We start from the raw sequence: 26,311 nt of genomic DNA, 5'->3' as shown, positions 1-26,311 counted from the left end.
ATTTGGCGAGAAATAAGTTACTGTAAATATACTAGGGTCAAATCCTGATTTATAGAAACCGTACTTGACAAGGGAAATCATCCAAAGAAGTAATTTTCGATGTGCTAATCACTTTTGTCAGTCGCCATCTCGACCGTACAAAGCCGTGATGTGCGCAAATCTAAAAATTGCCGAGTACTAAAATTAAAGGCCCTAGGTGGAATGTAGCTGAAATGATCCGATCTCGTTGCAATCTACAAGCCTAAATTTACATGATTTATTGTTCATGACATTGGAGACTGACGTTCACTGACTGGCCAATCCTACTATGTTGCATTTACCCATGACCTGGACCGGGTCTCGTCACAGGTCTTCTTTTCAGTCGAGGGGAATTCCCTCTGATCACATACTGATGTGCGCCCCCAACGACGTAGTCAGTCACTGCTGATCACCACTTAAACGGCTTCCAGAGGTTGCATTTTTTATACTATTTTTTACGTTTAGATTGAATTTGAAAGGCGAATATACACGTTTCCGTAATATAACGTGAGTCCCAACCTCGTTCTGAAAATATGTCATGTCTTATATTTCCCAGGTGCTACCAAAATACCATTGCAGTACCGATACTAAATTAGTAAAGATAGAGATATTAAAGTTATTCTTTATGATAATTAAAAAAAATAACGAAAAAGTAATAACAAATTAACAATTCATCTCTATACTCAAATCAACATGCCGCCGTTTTCTTCGTGACAGTTAGATATCCCTATTTACAATGACAATAGAGAATGTAGTCGTGTGATTGTCGTGTTGATTTAATATACAATCTAGGGCTTTGGTAGGACGATACGATCAACTACGTGTTACTGAGCATAGCCTCGTGGACATCTTTCACTCAAAATTTTCTGCTGTTTTCTGCTTTAATTGTTCATTCCAGCCTTGCATATGATGAGGGAGATTACACGTCTTTGAAATTCTACAGTAAACTTTTAGTAGATGATAGCGTCACAGTGCTACCAAACCCAAGATTAGATGAACCATAGGCCCTGAAGCTCCATGGGTCTATGTAATGAACAATCAGTAGTTTTATGTGTTTGGGAAATGATGGTGTTTTCTCATGCCAGACCTCTGACCTGTATTAACCTTCGTGATCATAGCGTAAACAATGAATGCAAAATGTATGAATAGCAACATTTTCGGGAATTTTTTAAAGCTTGCAACCATTGTCAAGACAGCATAGCGAAAATATATACATTGAAAACAAATCTCAACGCAATACGCCAATGAGAATTCAATGACATTATCATACACTAAACCAGACTACAAATATACAAACTTGATACATGCCATTCCGACACACTTCAGACAAGAAAACGCGTCGACCAACTCTTCATTTTCGTATGTTTTTCATTGTGACATATGTAGTAATATGGGAACCGAATGGCAAGACAAAGTAAGCGCTCTGTACTCGGAGCATTTGCACTCGCAGTTGCGCTGTATTGATTCTTCGGCCGTGCCACACTTGCTAAGCGCTCGTGCGAGGACGGCCGCGGCGGCAGACTTAAGCAAACCAGAGTGCAAGTACCCTTAATACGGTTCGCTCGCATTGTCTCACCATGGGGTTCAGCCATGTTAAAATATATTCCAGTTGAAAGAGTAACAGGTCACGTTGTGTCTGTTTCTCAATATTCTGTTAATGGAAAAGATTTGCTTTCAATTTCTCTGATGAGAGTTAATGTTATACTTCTAAAATAGACAATAGCGTTGGATGTGTTGATGATAATATTTTATAGTTCCACTTTCGTTTGTGTTAATGTTTGTGTTTTTAAGTTAGTTTGTTACGGTACCTTGTATAATAACATATCAAATGAAACATGATATCTTTTGCAAGTACTCGAGACAGAGACTAAAAGCACCTGTCACATCGTTCCATTTCGTATTCTATGTAGGGAAACATACAATGTTTCCAATACGTTACCAATACCACTACCGAAAAGCATGGGAAAAATGACACTAAGATAACACTTCCAAATAACATTCTTGTTTTCGACCAAGTCTTCCTGAAATTGTTCATGTCATTTTTATCGCAACAATTAGGATCGAAATATGATGCTACGTACAAAGCTATCTTCCATCAATTTATTTTCACAACCTTCAAGTTTACCTCATAAGATCACATAAATGGAGACAATAAACTCTCCATTCAAAGCAAATTGGATTTTTGAAAAACCTATCTGCAAGCAAAGGAGAAAAACAAACACAGACAAAACACACAAGTGTATTTGGTTTCTTTTGAAACATTATATGTTTGATAATAATGTTAATGTTGAGTTTGTTTTCTTTATTTTCAAACTGAAACTCTACCAGCACGCGGAGGCAAACAAAGAATGTTTTTTAAAGTGCCTAAATTGGAAAAACCTTCCCCAAACAATTTTGGAATGAAGCACAACCACTTCCGGAACCATTACGATGATGTTCATGTTAAAATGTATGGAAATGCAGATTTTACTTTCTCCTATTTTAAAATGTATGCATCGTAACGCTAATTATATGCTTTACATTTATGGACAGGCTGACTGGACACCATTACATGATGCAGCGAATAGTGGTCACGAAGCCACTACAAGATTACTATTGCAATCTAAAGCAGATATCGATGCACAGAATTTTGTAAGTAATCTCCATTAGTTTACAAAGAAAATGTCACAGCGTGTCCAGCAGCTCATTCAGAATTATACAATTATATCACGGTGAGGTGATATCGAATTTATTTAAAACGTTTAATGCATTAATTAACTCGGCGCTTAAATAGAGCTTCCGATCGCCAAGGATCTAAGGCCGACAAGTCAATATTTTACATCTACTCTATATATGCTTTAATTCATATCTTTAGAATTATTTGAATAGCTTTTCAAATAATCCTAAAGATATGAATTAAAGCACATATAAAGTAGATGTAAAACATTGACTTGTCGGCATTTGCATTGTTGTCAAAGATAAATTAAGGTAAGTTGGAGCATTATGCCGAATCCTGTCATTAACAATCTCAGTGAGGATATGAGTTACTGGTGTGTCAGAGAGTGCGACCCAACACCCAGAGATAAATGAGGTGATCAATACTATAAAGTCAGCTATTCGCCGGGTTAAATTGATACCATTATATGTGCACTCTCTGCAGCGCAGAAATCATAACATAAAATTGCCAGAAGGTAAACCAACTCGAGTAGTAGATAAACACAAAGGGACTGAATACTCCCAGCCAAAACAATGGAAAGTTTATCCTAATAGGACGGAGTCAGTGGAGAGACCGGGTGCATGGTGTATCGTTCAATGCGGCGAATGCTTCGAGTTGGAAATTTGACACTTGCCTGCGGTGCCTTCCGACGATATTGCAGATTGTAAACCATTTTCCAGATAATAGTTAGTATACTGTGCGATGTACTTTAATGATTGAATACGATGGATGTAGTGAATGCCCACAGCGCACTACAAAGTTTATAAGCATATCCTCTTAAATTTGCGGTAGACTTGGCATATCACGAGTGCTTGTTGTCATGGAGACGAACCTTACTCATACACGTACCTGACTGCAAGTTCGGCGAGTACCTGTTTCCAGGTGGCAACCTGGTAAAAAGATACGCCTTAGTTTCAGCCTATAAGTATCTGCAACACTGATGGAATGGCGAAGTGGAAAATACTGGCTTGGGGTGAGATATGCTTAAACCTGCACTCCTGAAAACGACTCGAAGACAAATGAACATCAATAAAGTTAGATTGTTTGCCGAGTGCTCTGCAAGTCTACGCATCACCATCGTAATAAGTGGCAAATTGGATTTCTCAATTTGCAATATTTGAACCGTAATTATTTATCGCAATAGAAAATCACGAGTATGCGTTGCCGAGTCCCCCCCCCCCGCCGATAGATAAGAGTGATCTGTTATGCTCAAGCCATAGTTTGTCTACACATCACCATCGTAATAAGTGGCAAATTGGATTTCTCAATTTGCAATATTTGAACCGTAGTTATGTTATCGCAATATTCAATCACGTGTTTGCGTTGCCGAGTGCCCCCCCCCTCCCCGCCGATAGGAAAGAGTGATCGGTAATTCTCAAGCCATAGTTTGTCATTCAAATTCCAACAGAATCATGCATAAAGAGCAGAAGTAGAGGTGAGGAAGTTGATTCGATATCAAGGAACAGAGATACGCCGATCGAGCATCAAAGAAAATCATGCTCTGATGTCATTGCTACATTCAGCATAAATTGCCACACGCTCCTGTAGCCAGCCCTCAGTCTTTGGTAATTCACTCAGTTGAGGAGTGAATGTACAGCAGGTACAATAAACACGGCTTGCAAAGTTTAAGCAGCCAACAAAACAATTTGTGTTTGATGCATGATCTACAGTTCCTACAATGTCCGAGAATAGCCAGTAGGCGGTCACACTTACGAAGTGGTAGGTGTGCTTTTTTACGCTCCATGCCAAGTCAATAAAGGCACTCCAAGAAATAATTGGTCCAATAGTCTTGTCCGGTGCTGGGGTACTTGCAGTCTTTTGGAAACCAATGCTAACACAGACGTTGTACTACCAGCGTCGGTGTTGTGGCTGTCGACGGACGGAAATCATCCAGAGGATGCTTACCGGTCGATGTCAGGGCTGTCGACGGTGAGGTTATCGGCCAGACGACATATGTGCCATGTTCATCCAGCAAAGATCCGTCGTCCATTACATGAGGGATATTTTTGGGACAGAAATTTGAGGACATACAGCGTTTTTTTAACATTTTCAACGAACGCATATTTTTAGTTTTAATGACTGAACACTTTTGAGTAGCGGCTCAAATATTGCGGCAACAAACAAGCGCATGTCTGAAGTCACAAGCGACAAAATCCATTTGGATCATTACCAAAGTCGAAATAGTGACATTTTCAAAAACAAATTAGCGTATGAATAAAATCCAAAATATCCTCGCGAAGATTTAATGACATATTTTCAAGTGTAATATAAAGAGAACAGCATGTTTGTTTAGTACTGAGATGTGCGGAGTGACAGATAAAAGGGGAATGAGTTTAAAGGCGTTAACATTATCAGTTTTGCAAAGCTGAGCTCCTTAAGCTGCACGTTTGATGTCTTGTATAGCAACAACGATTTTAATGTTTATGTTACTCAGGAAAAGTCATTCTCAGATATAATCTTTGCTCTTCAAGTACTTTTCTCTCCTCGACTTAAATCGGACTGAAGCAATAAGCAGGAAAATATGGTTTATAAAAAAAGGCCGACCGAGTGTAATTTTGTTCATCTCCGAGTAAACATATGATTTCGTTAGGCTGTGCATATGTGGAGTCGAGATTCAGGATTTCGAAGATTTACAGCGAAATATAATGTAAGCTGGTATCTGATCCATAATGAAGACCTTAACACTCATCGACCAATATGGTCACTAAATCGCTACAATTTATTATCTTTTTGACAAATAATCCGATAATAGCGTTCATATGTGCCGTATCATTGAACGAAATTCCGGTGTAAAAAGACCAATAAGTCGGGTAAGTTATGAGATGGTAAATTAAGCAAACATTTCGATATATACATAGCAACAATGACCACTACGCACACGTTGTTTTGTAAAATACGACAACGCAATCATCAATCGCTGCATCTCGAATGTGTAAGCTGCTGTATAATGTTTCGTTTACTGACACTTGTATTTTTCTCGATTGAAACAGGTATATGTTTTTTTATTTCTCTATTGAAGCAGGTATATGACTGTCCTGCCGTATAGATGGCATTGTCCGACCTAAAGACATAATGAGATAGGATACTTTTGTATATAGAGCTGTAAAGCTTGTATTCCAAAGTTAAACAAGGAAAATATGAGCAATGATTTGTTTTTGATTAAACTTTATTTCGAGAACCAGCTGATAGAAATTTACATATCAAAACAGACAATTAAAAGGACAGTAAAAAGAAGAACACGTAAGATATCTCGACAAGATATACAGAACATCGACAAACAAGAGTAAAACCTTAATGGCAATCTGTAATAAAACATTCAGTGGTCGACAGTGAAGTATTTTCAAACCAAAACCAGCGCGCGCCTATGTTTTCCGAAATTTGTTCCGCGATAAAACTAATTAAGCAATAATAGATTTAAAACATCAAGGTACATGTAATTGTATTTGCGATTTTCAGCGGCACACTGATGACTGGCTGTTTTCATAGGCTTGTCAAAGGAACTACATCTGCAGAAAATATTCTTTCATTTTCTGAGGCTACTGACCTTCATAGTAATTAGCCTTTATCATGTTCTCAAAAGTAGTCAAAACGTTCCGTGGAAAGATTCGTGTCGGATCTCGTTGCATCCCCTCTTTTGGTTTGTTCAGTCACTGAGTATAATGATTGATAAATACATGTATTGCAGCTATGAATTAACGTGACCGACGAATATTTTGATTGGTAGCTATTTGACGTTCACGGGTCATAGGTAAACATGATGCAGAGCATTCTATTTCGTTGATACAGTGAGTGTTACCATTGACAGAAGCATATTTACCACCTGAGTGGTTACTTTCTTTTCTGTTACGACCCTGAGTCAGACATAATTTTCAACTGGCCAAAACCAAGTCAAAACAAGTGCTCCAAATATTTAGCAAAATAAAGTAAAGTTGTTCAACTCAAAATATCCTCGTACTTTCTCCTGGTTTTCTCTCAATCATACCCTCTGAAGGGACATGGGATTTTACTGCATTAGGAAACAATTTCTTTTGAAACATTCGACAAGTGAATTCAAATTTTAACGGCCATTTTGATTTCCCGCCATTTTCAAAAATTGGTTATATTTACAAGGGAAACAGAACATACAATGTCACTGTTAAAAACATTCACCCCTATGTATTTCAATAGACTACTCTGAGCAGTTCATATAAAGATTTTAGTACCGATATGTAAACTATCCACGGCTTTTGCTAATCCGCATGTTCAGGCAAACAACAGTCCTTCTATCCACCGGTCTGGAAACGTGGCTGGTTTCTTTGTGACACTCCGTGATATGAACAAATACACGATTCACACCTTAAACAAAGGACACCGACAATGTTCTACTGGCCGTTATATCAATGTCGCTACCCAACGATCCTATGACAGCCGCAATGTGATCGTTCAAAAACATGACGTTTGTTGGTTATTTTCAGAATATCACAAAACATTACAACTTGTTCCCTATATAAACACTAAACAATTTATTTCTTCACTAGATAGGTAACGTTGCCCCTCTAGATAAAGCTTTAAAGGACCGACACATTATGGTTGCCTCATGATCACGATCGAAAAATGCCGACGCACTGTTCGCAAGTGCCATGGACTGTTGCAGGCAAAATCTTCAAATATTGACATCGATAGCTCAGTACTTCATTACCAAACCTGTTATTGTGTTGACATATAGTATTTTGAATGATATTTTTCAACATTTATAAAAGCATTAACTGTGCCTGAGCGTACGTATCGAGAGTTCGCCATATTGACGCAACATGGGAAAATATGCGACCACACGACTAAAATCTACATGCATTTCTGCAGTTGTCTTTCCTATTCTGCTCAGTTAACAGACATAATTTCACAGAATATTACACATAAAAAATATTTAGACCATATTTGAAGACAATGACTTGCATTGCAAGTGATAGGGAGGGCAAATTTCCCCTTGTGATTCCAGCCGTGCCTGAGCGTACGTATCGAGAGTTCGCCATATTGACGCTACATGGGAAAATATGCGACCACACGACTAAAATCTACATGCATTTCTGCAGTTGTCTTTCCCGTTCTGCTCAGTTAACAGACATGATTTCACAGAATATTACACAGAAAACAAAGTTATATCATATTTGAAAGGAAGTGACTACTAGAATTGCAAGAGAAAGGGACGACAAATTTTCCGGTGTGATTCCAGCCGTATCTTGTGCTTGTCAACACACTCGAAGCGATCAACCCCAGCAATTATCGAACACTATCATAATTTACGATGGGAGAAGGATCACGAAAAACACACACCGGTTACGGGATATCGTTATTTCTGTCTTGGTGTCGAATATAGATGCAGATAACACTTTATAGTGCCAAAACAGTGAAGATTCGACAGGACAAGCGTCTGCCGTGACACAGAGGTCAAAACCAAGCAACGCACTGGTATCACTTGACCGTGTTGCAGTTTGGCTGCGCGGTCTACGTGATTCACACCTTTTGTGATAGGCGTTTCCAGACCGGTGGATAGAGGAACTGGTAATCGCAGTGTAATCTTTATTTTGTTCAAAACTGCATATACAGTCCCAGTGGGTATAATGAGTATATACAAACACGTTAATTAGTACATCCCAAAAACTGTTTTCAGCTTGAAAGTAAATTCATAAAAATAATGCTAAAAGCCACAGCTAATGGGCTTTAATTTATTTAGACAAAGAAAGCTGTGATAAAAAATCCATTAAACTTAACCTAAACGTGATCATGTGACTAAATAAATCTACTATAATGGCAAACGTAAATGTTCAGTGTCCAGCAGGCGGTGACTTCAACCGACGTGCGACACGAGACAATACACGAATGATAAACACAAACGCACAGATTCAGCCAATAGTCCACGTAGAATAATGGCACAAATTTCCTACTATATAAATCACTCACCGGAACAGAACTTCTTTGGATGTTCACCAGAATCCACAGTAGTAATACGTAGATCGTAACCAGAGAATTATGTTCCCATTGCCCATACGTAGAACAGGTACTCTGAACTTGGACTAAAACCTCACATCACACAGTAAAGTGGCGTGGACTCCCGATGATCACAGCAATGAAAGAAGAACACAGCGACGTTTCTAACCTGTCGGGCAAAGGAATCGTAGCCAAAACACAATTTGTTTCATGTAATAAAAATACATACTCCTCAAACAAAGAAAGTAAATGCAATTCTGCATGTCCTTGAATTTATCATCGCTTGATGTCGCCTGAGCTATGTGTGGCCTTGGTAACAATTTGTGTCTGACGAGATAGACGGGATTGGTAAATGGAAACTTGCATGTAGCAGCAACCTTGGGTTACGGAATATAATAAATGTTTTGATTTATTTCTAAGGAGTAAATTTATGCTGATTTAAGTATAAAAAGGCGAGTCTCAGATGTCTTATTTAATTACACGGCGAAAATAGCATTTTTATTTTAACTTTATGAAGCGGCCACTAACACAATGATCGTTTATTTACCGACTTATTAATCTTGGAGCATCTGAATTCTCGCAGAAACTTATTTATTTTGTTGTGACTGTTTTTTTGTGTTATATGGTTCGTCCCGCCTCATATACTTCTTTCACATCTAACATCATAAAGAGCAGTTATTGAAATAATGCAATAACCATCACAACTCTCTCTGCTAGGATGTGTTAGTCCTGTAAACGACCATTTTGTATATGTACAACAGTGGTCTACTTAGCTGAGCATAAAGCTTCTGGAAAATAAACATCGGCACGTCAAATTAAATCCTGTATAGTTACATGACATAGAAAGTAAGAAAAAAAAAAGCTTGTGATGGTGTTTTGTATCTGTTGTCAATGTTCGTGATTAGCAGGTTTCCCATTGGCTGTGACAGTTGGCAGCAAACAGAGCAGTTTGCTTTGCACGCGACATTTTAGATAAAGGGATTTTGGTATTGCAATTTGTTGTACGGACATAAATTAAAGCTTCAATAGCTACCAACGTGTAATATACCAATCTGAAAATCTATTCTCAATTTTCCAAGAGCTTTCTTTAAATGAGACCAAAAAAGTGTATAACACTGTCGTATAAGTATTAAAAGTGGTGTGTCCATTCAAACGTTTACTTTAGATTTCCCGTCATTTTCAAAAACTAATCATATGACAGAGAAAATAGATATTACAACAAAAAAACTTGTTGGCTATTGTGTGTTATGCATTCAAGTAAATGCCATCATGCTTGTTTCTTTTATGACCAAGATGTGTAATGCAGGCAATACAACATTTTTGTACTTTTCCATGGGGGCGACATTTTATGAGTGCCACACCCATTCATTATTCAACCACTTAAAACGCGTAGGCATGGTCCAAATCAGGGAGAAGTGATACTTCTATACACGTCCTTCAGTTAGCACACTTACACGAACCAACTTTGGTTTAAAAATAAAACCAGATATGAACTGAATATGCTCACGTGTTTTACAACAGGTTCATTAATAGTAGTACCCTTCACAGAACAATAAGATATATATGTTATCACTATATGTATACGAGGCGCCAAATGTAAAAAAATTAATTTACACAATCAGCCTTATTTTAGAGATAGAACAGCTACTGAGGATATGTATATAGAGAGGAATTATATATATATATATATATATATATATATATATATATATATATATATATATATATATATATATATATATATATATATAATATATATATATATATATATATATATATATATATATATATATATATATATATATAGACATACAAACACACATATACATTGGTCATACATATGTATGCATACATATACGTGTATGCATACATATATATACGCATATAGGGTATGCATTTATACATGTAGAATACATACATACATACATACATACATACATACATACATACATACATACATACATACATACATACATACATACATACATACATACATACATACATACATACATACATACATACATACATACATACATACATACATACATACATACATAGACTAAAGAGCCTGGACAAGGGTCGAAATTTACATCGAGCCTCGACGCGAAAAAATTATATACATAGAACCTCGTTCTGACTTACTGATACAGCTGGACCTCGTATTGACTTAATGATAGAGCTGCAAAATTTTCTATACATAGGACCTCGTTCTGACTTACTGGTAGGGCTGGAAAATTGTACATAGATAGGACCTCGTTGTGACTTACTGATAAAGCTGTAAAATTTTATATGTAAAGGACTTCGTTTTGACTGACCGATACAGCCGCAAAACAATTCTGTGCGTTCCCAGTGTTGAAGGTGTGGATGGGAGGTGGTAGGCCTCTCGCGCCGCGCTAGGAAAACAGTATCGTACTCAGCTAGACCCTGGCAAGACGAAAGCTAACACATGCAATTTGCTGGCACTTGTGCTATTCAAGTGCATTTGAACTTTCCGGTTTATTTTGATCTAGTAAGCTAGCCACAACAATGATCATTGTATTGTTATCAGGTGGGATCACCACTGATCTTGGCGATGGGCTGCTCGTAGCCTAGCTCTGTGTACAGGTCTGTGTGTTCCCGCCTTTTATACGGCTGTGGTGGAGACCGTATAATGCCGGAACACACATACCTGTACAAAGGGCTACTCGTTAACCATACGATTGCGTCAACCATACAACGATCGTACACTGAGACCGCTGCAGTCTGTCAGCTGTTCAGCGAACTTTCGCGGTCTACACAGTTACGAGAATAAAAATTAATACTGAAAACTTGGTGCAATAAACCCATGCACAAGACGGATGAAGATAAATTTGAGTGGAAAGACAACAATTCTTGGTCTCAGACTTCCCTCGGGGCAATCGGCACAAGGAGCATAGAGGTACACGCGAGCATGTAGCTAAGGGACTCGTCAGTTTCTTCAGCCAGGGCGGGGGGGGGGGGCGGTGGATTCATGAGGGGTCCCCTGTTTTCGACTTTGATGATGGGGGTCACCATGTTTTTGAAATGCCCAATATGGGGGGGGTCAGTGTGTTTCTCAAGTTCAACAAGGGCTCATACTTGCATGAATGCATTGTGCCAGCCCCGAATTTCAGCATTCAGTTGCATTTTTCAGCGCGCCCTTCGGGCGCGTAACTTTAATAATAATAAGACATATTTTTAGAGTCCTGTCCTAATGCAAATTGTCTAATATATATATATATATATATATATATATATATATATATATATATATATATATATATATATATATATATATATATATATATATATATAAGATTTCTTTAAAATATCAAACATATTATTCAGCATGCCCTTCATATGAAAAGCGTGGCAAGTTCGTGATACTTTTCTGTTTTCTCTATGAGAAGTTTGCCGAAGAAACTGAGCAGTCCTAAATACAACGGTTGTATTTACGAGAATTAAAAATGATCAGAGACTCAACAAAAACAGTAAATCAGCGACGCTCAACCGACATAGTATATGAGATTAATTGAAGACTCCATGGAGGTCGAAAGAGATCTCTTTCTACCTCCATGCCATGTTCAATGAATCTCATATACTCTATCGGCTGAGTGTCGCTGATTGACTGGTGAATTGGAACGTCTGATCATTTCTAATTCTCGTTAACACAACCAAGCACCGTGTCTGTATACAGCCATTCTCCTTGCGTCGAATGCCCCGAGGAAAGCCCAAGACCAAGAATTGTTGTCTTCATCAATAATTGCATGGGTCTATTGCACCAAAATTTCCAAATAAATTTTTGTCTTTATTATCTTAACTCTGTAGACCATGAAAGTATGTTGCACAACCGACTGCATTGACCTGCAGTGAACGAGCACTGTGTGGTCGACGCCTAGCGCATGTCCTTTCTTCTACGAACAGCCCAGATCAGTGGTGATCTCTCCTGATAGCAATACCACGGTCATTGTTGTCGCTAGCACAAAATAAACCGGAAAGTTCAAATGCACTTGAATAGCATAAGCGCTAGCACTATGCATGTATTAGCTTCAATCTTGCCATGGTCTAGCCGCAAAAAAGGCAGCTAAAGGCCGGCGAGCTGTGCACGGTCTTTTCCTAACGTGTTACTGTGAAGCAGCAGCCACTACAGGCCAGGGCTGCCAAGAAAACAGGTAAGAAAAGCCAGCGCAGGGCATATGGGCTACAATAATTGCACTAGCCTAGGTCATTCTTAGCCCTGCCTTGGTACCTTCTTAGCTCAATGGCCCTGCGTACGATACTGTGTTTTCCCAGCGCGGCGCGAAAGGCCTACCGCCTACCGTCCAGCACCTTCAATGCCGGGAACGCACACCATCGTTTTGCAGCTGTATCAATCAGCCAGAACGAAGTCCTGTATATAAAAAAATTGTAGCTGTGTCAGTAAGTCAGAACGAGCTCCTATGTATATACAATTTTGCAGCTGTATCAGTAAGTCGGAACGAGGTCAAGCTGTATCAGAAAGTCAGAATGAGGCCCTAGGCTATGTATATACAATTTTGCAGCGCTATCAGTAAGTCAGAACGAGGTCCTATGTATATAAAATTTTTTCGCGGCGAGGCTCGATGTAATTTCAACCCTTGTTCACGCTCTATAGTCTACGTATGTATGTATGTATGTATGTATGTATGTATGTATGTATGTATGTATGTATGTATGTATGTATGTATGTATGTATGTATGTATGTATGTATGTATGTGTGTATGTATGTATCTATGTATCTATCTATGTATCTATCTATGTATCTATGTATGTATCTATGTCTGTATGTATCTATGTATCTATGTATCTATGTATCTATGTAATATTTTTTTGCATTTGACGCCTCGTAACATTTGTTTATCGATGAAATGTATTACCATATCAAAATATATTCGATTGATAAACGCATACATTAAAACTTAAAGTTGTTTTTTGCTTAACATGTTCAACTGACTTTATTTCATTTTATTCTTTTTACAATTTTGCATTTTATTTCATGTAATTAGATTTGCAGATCTATAGTTCAGATGTTTTAAATGGAATGTAATATTTGGCGCAGTATAGATGCATTGTACGTAAAGACCAAATAACAAAATTCATTAAAAAATGCAGATTTGATCAACAGTGTTAACCCGTGTATCTTTCCTTCGTGTACTTGGCTATTTCCGTGAAAAATCACATTTCCATTATTTCAGTGACCATATTTCTTGATTTGTAGCGAAGGTAACGGTTCATTTTTAGCGTTGCTTTCCTTCGCTAGCAAAAACAGCCAATTTACGCAAGACTTTAATCGTGTCAGTAACTCTCATCTTTTGTTTCTATTTTATTCAGGATAGAGAAACTCCTCTCGACGTTGCTGATGGCAGAAAGGTGAAGTCATTGTTAAAAGTAGGTTTATTTCATTCGATTCAATACGCCCTAAATGATTCTTAAATTGAACTAAATTTCTGTTGTCGGCTTTGATATTTGCTTCCTCTTCGGCGATAAGAAAACAAATTAGACAGCGTTGTTCGTCTTACGTTTGCAAGGAGCCTTGTAGGATGATTTAGATATACACAATACGATACGTGTAGGGATCACAATTACTTTCCATCGTATTCTTACCGACCTGTAACATATGACATGTTCAAGACAACATGTGTAATTGGATGTGACCTGCTGCTATGCTAAAAAGTTTCCTGTCACGGTTAACACATTCGTCAATGGAAATTTATCGTTTACTGACGTTGTTGTGACGGAAAAAAAAGAGAGGTTAAGATTGCATCCGTAGCGAGAACATAGCTTAGAGTGGCTACGAATTCCGTACGCGTAACGTTCTGTACAGACTGGGATTAAGACTTGACTGGCCCCGTCGCTTGTTCGCTTTCCTCGGCCGCAGTAACTAGGTGGCCGAGCAAGGTTCACATGTCCATGTGTCATCCTGTTCACCTAACGATCTACCACAGCCTATCACTAATGCGACAGTCTACTGGAGTATTGCTCCGTTTTTATTTTTATATGCCATCCTAGATTAAGACGTGTTCGTGCCGACTCACACACCCGACTCACACAATCACATTGTCTAAATGATTGTTCTCTGATATCAGGTTAACAGAACACAAAGACAAAAACTTGAAAATACAGAAATCTTAATACGTGTTTGAAAAACTGTGTAAAGTAAATCAAATGAAAATGTTAATTTTAGTTTAGACTGAATGTTATCGGCTGTGTAGTGTGGATGCGACATGAGCCGTCGTCTACGAGTGCACTGCAAGAGATAATGTTGGTTTATTCAGCGCAACTTTACCTAAAATATCTTAAAATCAAACGGCGATCGATAAAAAAAAGAGCAACAATATAAATCGAAAGGAATGACAGCTTTTAACATCAAGTCTATGGGGAAGCGAGCGTAAAAATCGCTCTGGATCTGAAAAGGTGTACGTTAAAAGTGGCCGTTTCACATAGAAAACGATTGCCAAACGACAAGAGGAAGTGTGACATCATCGTTCACGTTCAGTTCCCGTATGAAATCTTAACCTCTCTTAGACTAATGAACATTTTAACTAACTGGCGAACTGACACAATATCATAGCGATTATCATTCGAGTTTGGAGTTACACTGTTTAGCACAGACAGATTTCATGACTCTGAAGTACAATTTGTTTTACGCTAACCCACAAAATCAAAGTATGTGTCGATTGCCGTACGTTCTCTTATCATATAAAATTAATACTCTGTAGCAAAACTTTTGCCGCCGGTCATTAGCAAGATATAGTGACCGGCCACTGAACCCTTGACCGTGAATCGCTGGTAAACTAACGGTGAGTTATTCGGGTAGGCATAGAGAGGAATCGGGTTTATTTCAGTCGAATTGAGGTAGTTTTTCGTGCACGGTTCAAATCGGGACCACGGTCGCCGTGTTTTCCTATGAGAGTAAGAAGGGCTGTGGTTGGAGCGAATCAATATAAAGATATAATGTATTATACGTATGGTAAAATATCTTAATTGAACGAATATTTTCTTGATACTTACCAGTGCTGGCATTTCAGTTAGACGCTTTCAGATGCAACTCCAAGTGGCCATAGAATAAAAAAGTCAAGAGTAGGCCGTATTGCTATCTCATTTTGTCATAATTCTAATCTGGATGAGAAGGGTGTCCGTATGAGATTATATGGATTTTACTATATTCAATACAGCAAACTGCAGTGTGGTCTTTATTTTGCTAATAAATACGACACAATAATCACTTTGTCAAGGTCAACCCCCCCATAGTTTTACGAAAGAGTAGATAATATAATATAGATCATCAGGAATGAATCAAATCTTTATTCTGGTACAAACTGGTACGATTTTCCTTCTATTGTACCACCACTCTCTTGCATTGGAGAACACCAACCAGCGGCAACTTATTAAAGTTCGGCGTCTACAGTGACATTTAAAAACTTTTTTTCAATGTTTAATCATCACCTAAAGTAATCTGCACCAATAGAATTATGAGAAAAGACAGTCCACAGGTCGCGCCAGCAGTGTGCACACTGCCGTGTTAGGAAAAGAAAAAGTCTGCGATGTAGTCGCTAATGGCATTTTTATACTAGATGTTTTGTACTATCGTTTGCATCAGTAAAATATATTCCACAGTTATGTGTCAACATCAGAGCACATAATATATTTTCAAGCTAATGATATTTGAATAACTTTGGCTTAATAATATCACTGGTCTCCCATCGAGAGTGTGAGTACTTACCTGTCCCACGTTACATGATTTGTGAAAATTCCGACATCACCTGCACTGATTTGGTTGAGTATCATAAACATACATTAGGCAGGATATTTTTAACACTGCTGCGATTCCATGACATCCGAAGCAGTGATTAGACTTTGCCTACAGCTAATTGTATATTAACTTCATGAACAAAAATGTTTGATGTTGTTATAGAAAAGGAGAAACCGACAGTGAACGAAGCGAATTGCTTGTGCTCTGCAGATGTTTCATAAAATAGTCATACTATGAAATATATATTAGTGGTAGTATACAAGTTACTGTTGAAAGAAAAGTAAATATAAAGCATAAAGTTTTTGTATTTTCATTTGAGGAGCATTTACAAAATTATTTAAAGTTTGCTATTTGCATATCATTAATATATAAATTCTGTTGAAGTTTTCTCCATCTTACAAAAGTCATTTTCCTTTTTCAGGCCGCAAAGAAAAAGGCAGAGTTCAGTGTACTGATGCAAGAGCCAGGGATTACACGAAACAGTAGCAGGCTAAGTGTGTGCGGACATGGTGGCGTTGGCAAAACCACCCTTGTGAAGGCTTTACAAAGGGTAAGGGGAGAGAGAGAGAGAGAGAGAGAGAGAGAGAGAGAGAGAGAGAGAGAGAGAGAGAGAGAGAGAGAGAGATACGTCATTCGGAATATTACCAATTTGTTAGTTTGCAAGAAAAGCGCTTTAGTTATAACACAATATAATCAAAAGTTGTCCACCTAGAAACAGATTTCTCTTAAACACAGACGTCAATTTGCAAACCGTTTGAAAACATTGGTAAATGGATATTTTTATTTAATTTTTAACCACGTTCATAAAAATGATGATGCCGAAGTGTTTTGATTACATTTACACAAAGATATATTTATTGGATGATGCTAGATTCTCAGTGACGAATATTACGACAACAATTCCATATAATGTATACTTGGTTGTGCTGTTGCTTGTAATCACAAAAGTTTTAGTTTGTACACTTTGAATAAATAAGAAAATGACAAGAACAGTACTGTTTTGTTTTTCTGTTGTTCGTGTAAGAGTTCGCATAAAATGTGAAACCTTTTAAACCTCAAATACAAATTGACACTTTAATTAAAGACAGGTCTATAGTTTGCCCATCGTTCCCTTTGTTTCTTGTATAACTCACCAGGGCTTTTGGGAAGCATACTTTACTCGTCGATCGGAAGAGAAAGCACCTTCTGAAGACGAGGCCACGCATATTCCAACGCCTGGTATTGACGTCAACATGGTCAATATACCAAAAGCTGGTAGCTACATTGTCTGGGACTTCGCTGGACAACCGGAATACTACGTGACCCATAATATGTTCTTAAGGGCGAACGACACGGTGTTTATAAATGTTTTCAAAGTCATGGATGTTATTGATGGGTTTGATGGAACACTTACGGAAAAGGCAAGTTAATGAAGTCTACGATCTTAATATTACAATGCTAAATTTGAGATCAACATATCCGTAATTGATATTTCTGCATTAATGGCGTACTAATACACAGGATTCGAACTGACAACATACGGTATCCAGTCAACTAAGAACGAAGCAACAGACAGAGCTGCTTTGCCAAATCCTCACTCTCAAAACAGAGTGGTTCTATAACCGAGTATACAGTTATTACAATTTTTCTGACTGTGACACCCCCCAACAAGTTGTAAAATTCACAAGCACTCACGCTCATACCCCAACTATCACAATCACACACAAACTTTACCGAAGCAATGAATAAAAATCTTTACTGGGCGAAAGACAATTCTGCCATTCATATCTTCAGCTACTTCGGAGAATCTCTAACTACATTATTGTATCTAATGACTCATTCAAAAGAATATAACTCTTCGTTTCTTCAAATGATTAGTTGCTGACATGGCCGAGATTCATCAAGTCTAGAAGATCTGATGACCAAAGTAGCGACAACAAACCGACGGTAATTTTAGTGGCAAGTGGTGCTGATCATGTGACGGAGTCTCGACGTCATCGTGGTGAGTAAAATGCATAATGAAACTATATTTTTTCACAAATTCAATTGGTATTGAAGGTATGGTTGCAAGAAACATGTCGACTTTGTTACAATTGAACAGTCAACTGCTGATATAACACTCAGCACGTTGTTAGTTCCTGTTCAGATGCTTAGAAAAATAAAATAGATATGGTGACCAAACCACGTACATGCCTATTCAGATATAGATATGTTATGCTTGTACTTTTCCTGTGTCACAAAAAGTGTACCTAGTCACACACCAGTCAGCGAAAACAGAAGCATTTCAATGTGGAAGTTGATCGCGGTGCCTGACCAATTTTTTGTAGTCTTCGTTAAAAGACAGACACATTTTTACAATTTAAATGACATTATTGTTCATAAGGTGAACTGCAGAAAGAATCTGTTTACCTTATCATTCAGTTAATTTACTCATAGGTGTTGAAGTCCGACACCTACTTGGTACCAATAATGTACATTGTGTTCTCACATGTATGCCAAAGCAAATGAAATAATGATGCATGTAATTACTTTGACTTGAAGCAATCAAGATCGTAGAAGACATACGGACAGAGATTCAGAACATGTTTGGGGAATACTTGAACATAGTGGATGAAACATATCTGCTCAATTGTCATGATTCCCGACATAAGGATATCACCAGACTTAGAAAAAGTCTGACAAATGCCAAGGTACGTTTTGAACACATTCAAGCGAATTAGTGATCATTAGTTGCAAGCAAATCAAAAGGGCAATCAAATTTGGTCACTTCGAAGAATATTTAAAAATATTGATGTAAATAATTGTTATTTGGAACGCCACATCGTTTAGCTTTACCATAACAGTTTTTTCAAGCCGTTGCCTACATTCGAAAATCATTTATAACCTTTTTCATTTAAAAGTTCTTCCCTGTCTCTGAGGGTTAACTCACTTTGATTCGTCCCTAGGCTTTTTAAATGTGAATCGTTCATACTGCAGAACTATAGTATATTCGATTTCGAAGGCAACAAATTGTATTAGGGGCAAAAGACACTCTTATTAAAATTTCCATCCCACAAATATTTATTTCAGCCCGTAACTGAATCTACCAGAGTAAGGCAATTGTGTTTTCCGTTCTACACAGATATTATGTAACTATAAATTACAGACTTGTTTGGCTGTTGAATTATAATCATAAAAATCAATAAATTTCGCTCAAAAGACAATAAGTTCTAAATTAACTTATCATAAGGAACGTATTTAGTCTCCATTGCCATTATGTTTTCAGCGAGAAGAGAAAATACCTAAACTCTGTGCGAAGATTGCAGACAGTAAGAACAAATGGCAAATCAACGAGAAGTTTCCAATATTGTATTGGCATGCCTATGTGGAACAAGTGAAAGAAATAGATCCATTGGTGGAGGAAGATTTCCTGAAAACGGCTACATCTTATCTTGACAACATCGGAGAGGTACAGATTTTTTTTTAAATTCGCATAACTTTCATTCATATCTCTATGATCACAAAATCGCGATTTTTGTGACGACATAAGCTCCTATGACCTACTACATATGAAGTAAATCTGACAAAAGAAAATCGATATTATTCATGTTATGAATCTTCTTTGATAATATATTTCACTCTCTACTCTGCCGAACAACCACGTCTACGGACCACTCGGACAACTGGTATTTATCTATCCTGTCTAATAACATTACTCTTTCAAAACTGGCAAAATATAAACTTGGCTTTTCTCTTGTGTAAATAGTCTGAGCTAGATTTTTTTGTTGTTGAAGTAAACAACTGTGGTTCACTTTGACATTAAAATAAGTTTCTTGTCTTGATATTGGATAATTCGTAGGGTATTTAGCAGCAATATTTTCATAATTCAAAATCACCTGTATGCGCTATGTGTACATTCAAAACTGATCGTTGAGTATCATGATAAGCTTTAAGTAGTAATGGTAAGCCTTACTTCAATAAAGTCTCAAAATTACCATTTATTTACTTAATTTAAGAACATTTATTTGCAGCTTCTCTTTATCAAAAATCCAAACGGCGATGACATCATAGTCCTCAATATCCAGTGGCTGTGCTCCAGAGTTTTCGGACCAATGCTAGCCACAGACATTTTCCTTCAATACAACAGAAATTACGGATGAATAAGAGATTCTTCAGTCGAAGTGACATCGACGAAGTCTTCAGTGAATTTGCCGATACTGAATTACTTCTAAACCTGTTGAAGATTTTCGAGCTCGTCTTTGAAGCTGACAATAGCCCTTCAGTACCTGATGGCGACGTGCAGTTTATCGCGCCCGCGTTGTTGGTTGAAAACATGCCAGAATCACAGTGGAGAAAGGATTCATCCAAACAAATCTATTTCGGTCGCAGAATCCAATGTCGAGATGAAACAGATAGCTTCTCACCTGGATTGTTTCCACGACTACAGGCAAGACTTTACAATCATTTCCGTGACCTAGGTCAGACTCCCAGTGGAATATGGAAGAATGGTATCAAGGTTTGCCATGTGGTTGAATGTTTGGTGTACATGACCAGGGGTTTGAGGGCCATTCACATATGCGTCAGGGCAAAAGATGAAGAAAAGATCGAAGACTGCCACAACATAATGGAAAAGGTTTTTGAAGACATAGAAGATGTCTTAGAAATCTGTTGTCCTGGTAGTGATATCGAGAGTCGTGTTCTTAGCGCTCATTCGTTAAGGAGTGACATAGACCCGGACAAAGCTAAACACTACTCAATTCAGAAGATTGTGGAAGCGGAGAGAAAAGGTGTCAACGTCTATGACGAGGAAGGTGGCGACGAAGATGCAACTACTGATTTGCTTTGCGCCGGATATGATACCACACTGCTCCGTGCTCTGGGATACGAATGTGACGTCAAGTGGATAAATCATGAAACACTGGAAAAATTCTCTATGATAATGGATATAAAGAGAGATAGGGCAGGTGACTATGGGACCATGGCAGATCTAATGGGTATACCACCAATCAAAGTCCGAGGTTGGGAAGGTAAATCTTTGTCGATGTCGATTACAAAGCATATATTATCAGAATGGTCCAAACGATGGGAAGAGCGAAAGAAACGTGGAGGATCACCAACTGATGGCGCCATAATGTATGAGAGTACCTTCAGCAATTTGATGAAAATTCTGAATGATGAAAGCTGCCGCGTAGAGCAAGCTAGAAAAGAGATAGTCGACATGTTTCAGCGGCTTGGAGTTTCAAAAGGGGGCCACAGCGTTACAGAGAGATCCTATCGTGATTAAATAAAAGGACATATAAGACAGGGTTAAACGCGCCCATCTTCAACATGATTTATCAGCAACAAAAGCCATTAAAGTTAATTAATTCAAACAGCACGATCATCGATTGGCCTGCACAAACACAATGACACAGAGAGACAAACATTCTTTCCTTTTCATCACATTTGTGAATCCCACTTATTACGATAACTGTGACTCTACTGAAACCTAAAACCTAAACGAATTATACTTATCAGACATAGTGGTAAAATCAAATAATAGTATTTTATAGTATGTCGTTCTATAAACAAAAGGAATTTCTCGCAATATAAAAAAAAAAATACTTTTAATCATCCGTTTTCGACGTTGATCTTAAGAACTGAAAACAGTTCACATTCAAATAATGTGTTGTTGCATTTGTGTGTCGTACCAAGATTTTACTGAGATGTTTCAGTTGTAACCTTATTGCTTGGGCTGTTGGAAGTATATTAGATTGGTGTTTTGTTAAATTCTACTTCTTTCTTCAGTTTGGAAAGTTTGTAACCTAACGTTCCTGAGGCTTTTAAAAGTTTGTTATAGTAGTGTTCTGTTCAATAACATTTTAGTATGAACAATTTGTCATATTAACATGACAAACATCAATATGACCAATATTTTATTGGTTGTAGACTGCGTTTAGTCTTCGTACTCCTATCAAAAATGAATATTCTGAAATTGTATTTGCAATGTTCGATTATTTGGTAAGTTGCTTGGAAAAAACATTGAGGACTTCCATGCCGAAACATTGTCTGAAAAATATCAATACCAACCTTGGTGTCCTAAGCGTAATATCACAATTCTTAATTAATTTTTATAGTTATAGTTTTTACGATGTTCAAAGTCGATAAAAGTTATTATGTTAGGGTTTAAAAATAAGTGCCCAAGTTACCGGTGCCTTCTCAAACAATCACAGCAGCCTTTCTAAAGGCTTACTCGATAATGCCAGGCGGGTGGTTATTTCCTACATTCGTTTCCAATTATTGTTAGATCTGCAAGTATGTAGTACTCTTTGTGAATAGTTATGTATGTGTGTACGCAAAACTAAAGTTTACCGGTAGACGTGTGTTATATTATGATATCAGATACTTATGTTCGGAAATGTGTGTATAAAGTTAACCTGTTATCGGTCAATCAGCGTCATTGTTGCCACTTGTGCAAGCCCATAAATTTTCCTGTTTATGTCAGAGGCAAATACATTATTATTTGATAGTCTTCGAGATTTTTTCAAACAATATTTTTCACATTTACACGGGACAGTCATTTAAGATCTAGTATAGTTCAAAAATCGTCTGCCACGTAGAATCAAAGTTGAAACAAGTTAACGTATGTACCAGCACAAACAATGTTTAAATATGAATGTAAAGAAGATAGCAAAGGCAATGGACTTCGAATTAAATAAAAATATATTAAAATAAAACAGATTCTTGCATCGCATTTTAACTTACTCCTTTATGTTACAGCTGCTTGATGAAGATTGGCCGTTGCATTAATATGATTCCTATGCATAAGAAGTTACTTCGATTCCCAGTCGAATAAACGAATTTGTTTTAAAAATTCTTTGTCTCAATTTTTAAATTTGTCCATCCAGGTGAATGTGTCCCGAAGCAGTTATCATAACTTTGACTTGTAACGATTTGTCGTCCAGTACAAAATAAGAGAGGGAAAGTCGATGTAAAATTGAATCATTTTTCTGTCAAACATCATGAGAAACTTTTAGCACGTATATCCCACATCCCCGAGCTTCAGATAAAATGATTTTTTTTTGTAAGAAAACTCTAAAACCAGTTTTTTCGTCAATACTACCGCTGAGTCGGATCTTATTTTATCTGCAATTTTTCATTTCATCATTTAAAGTGAGATTTTTTAAATACCTCCTTTACTGTTTTTTAGGTTAATCTCTTATTCAGCTTGCTTGTTTTTCCCATTGGTTTTAATTACGCTTTTTCACCGAATTAATTTGTTTTATTTTAGATATTTTATTTCTTCCTGATTAAGTGTTGTGTACGGACCGCTGCAACAAGGTGTGTAGTGGTCTTTAAACAATACATTATTGCTAGTATTTGTTATTGTTGTTCTTGCATTAAAAAACAAAGACGCAAGAACAAAATTTATGCCGCATCAGAGCCTCGCGTACTTGCATTCATGAAAGCTAGCATACTAGTTTATTGGTACAGTCCTTTAGTGGCACAGTACACCCTTCGTAGGATCTTCCTCGATGTTAGTGATCTCAAACTTAAGCCCTGTGATTGAGAGGTCAGACCTAAGCTTTGTGGTGTTTTAAGAGTGTTTAAACCGAGTTTTCGATAAACATTAGGGTTATTGACCACCTTGTATATGCTACTGAAAGCAGGATATTCAATGATATACAAACTCAGTTACTATGACAATGTTCTGTGAGGCCTAGCTTTCTGAATTTCCTAGTGTTCGTCAATTATGGCATTAATGCAATACAAATAATGTTTATTTGTTTTCACATGTTCAATGTCAATGTAACCCGCCTGTACTGGTGGTTCATCACAGAGTCCTCTCTCTAGCAAGCATCTTTCAGAGTAAGGCCAATATTGCGGCACCAAGGGATAGAGAACGTAGCATATAGTTGCCCTTTAGGGTCAAGGCAATATCAAACATTGTAACAACATGATTACCTTTGTCAGTAGGTACACTGGCATAAATTGCAGTATTATGTACTTGTTTGCTATTTATTGATTTGTAAGCTTGAAAATTAGGCCAGTGGCATTAGTACTTATTGAATAAATACTACTACACTACAAACAGTATTGACAGATGTGTGAGCCACAAAGTGTCAGCACATAACATTCCCTTGCTGCAGTGTATGACCGCTCATAGTTGGATGAGCCATGTGACGCTGCAGAATATAGTTTACGGTGTAATATTTGACCGAGCGAAACAAGGGATGAAAAAACCGCTATTTTTTCCACGCTTATTCAGGATCTACAAGTTTTAATGTGAAGCTTCTTTAATTCTTTTTTTGAGTCAACATTCTATCGGTAGTATCTTAACGTCTTCTTTGTATTCGCATACAACTTCTCTACAAGTCACTTTATTCACCAAAAAACAATATGCCTGTAATGTTCACCACTTGCGAAGAGATCGTCCTTAATTCTTTAATTTCCGCTGTACAAAGTAGCAAGATCAAGCACAAGAGTTTTATTGTCAGACATTTTCATCTTTTGTCTCCTGACAACATATGTAGACGAGAATATAAATACAAGACGATATCTGATTGAGAACTAGCAGGCTCAAGACCTGTAATTGGTTCCTTCAGGCTACCGGATCAGCGTCAAGCTAAATTTTCCTATTTAAAAACATTAGGCGGAACAATTCATGTTGACAAGTGTTCAACCTATGTCATCCTAAGTACTGAGTCTGACTTTTTTCGTCTGGCCAAGTCCTTCGAAATTTTGAGTCGGTGATGAAAATAGCGCCCTCTGTGGTATTTTGAGACATTCGTGGCATAATTTCCATGTACCTTATGAGGCTGTGTATCACCACAGAATGCTGTAGCCATCTTTCACAACAGTGCGCATTTAGATTCAAGTAGAAATGACTTTTGCAAAGCTGTTCCAAATCTCAGCTTAAGCCAAACAGGCAATCAATGGAGGTAGCAAGACCTAAAGCTTGGCGCTATCTCTCACCTAAACTGTCTTCGTAAAGTGGATTACTGGATTGACACAAGCACCACAAATTTGTTTGCATAAACCTGTATAGAAGACAGTATTAACGTTCAGTCAGTAAAAGACCAGGGAGTTGATCCCCGGGATAAAGTTTGTTCTAGTTTGGAAGATGGGCAAAATGTTTGATATACAGCAATATATACACATATACTGATTCTGTACATGTGTCAAATACGTTAAGTATACACGTATGTATACCAACGAAATGCAAAACTACAATGTACACTTGGTGTGCTCTGCATTACGTATACTCATGATCTGCATAGATATACAGTACGCATGTCAACGTATTTGGAATGTTCCATATACAGATATATATATATATATATATTATATATATATATATATATATATATATATATATATATATATATATATATATATATATATATATATATATATATATATTACGTATGCAATTAATATTGTCTTCGATATACGTCGATATACGTAAATATACTGAACGCATATCAATCATTTTGTCCAGTGTCAGGTATCATAGCCTTTTGTTTTCCATTGAAATTGTAATTTAGTAAGTATATTTCCTTGCAAGACAATCTGACGCCGACACAGGCACATTCAGTGTAGTCATTTCGTTCATTGTTGCGGTATAACAATCGATGTCACAGCAGCTAGACTAAAATTACGAATGATGATCGACCTTGGATATTTCCGATTAAAGAGTTGTCACAAATTTGCAATGAACAAAACCAAAAAGGTAAGAAAACTTGCAATTGACTATATGATATTTCTCAAGGTTTATTTGATATGGCTGATTTTTTCTGCTTAGCAAGCGAGCTGTGTGTCACAACATTGCCTGCAAAATAATGTCTTCATCTTTTTCGCGTCGGTTCATTTTGAATGAGACTTTCAGTCATTCTCTTACCATACAGTATTAAGAATAAAATCATGG

The 26,311-nt window shown here is 37.3% G+C and overlaps 1 protein-coding gene across 1 annotated transcript; it reads left to right on the top strand.

The window, feature by feature from the left end:
• Positions 1–1,408: 1,408 nt before the first annotated feature.
• On the top strand, positions 1,409–20,592 carry LOC139128541 (death-associated protein kinase 1-like). Its single transcript, XM_070694306.1, has 9 exons — positions 1,409–1,432; positions 2,551–2,649; positions 14,025–14,081; positions 16,868–16,996; positions 17,583–17,846; positions 18,304–18,427; positions 18,967–19,115; positions 19,691–19,873; positions 20,436–20,592. The coding sequence occupies exons 1-9, from the start codon at positions 1,409–1,411 to the stop codon at positions 20,562–20,564; spliced, it is 1,158 nt and encodes a 385-aa protein (XP_070550407.1). The 3' UTR covers positions 20,565–20,592.
• Positions 20,593–26,311: the final 5,719 nt, after the last annotated feature.

Source organism: Ptychodera flava, unplaced genomic scaffold, assembly GCF_041260155.1.
Source record: "Ptychodera flava strain L36383 unplaced genomic scaffold, AS_Pfla_20210202 Scaffold_58__1_contigs__length_828623_pilon, whole genome shotgun sequence".
Taxonomy (NCBI): Eukaryota; Metazoa; Hemichordata; class Enteropneusta; family Ptychoderidae; genus Ptychodera; species Ptychodera flava.
Note: the sequence above shows the minus strand (reverse complement) of the source record. Positions and strands in the feature narration are given on the sequence as shown.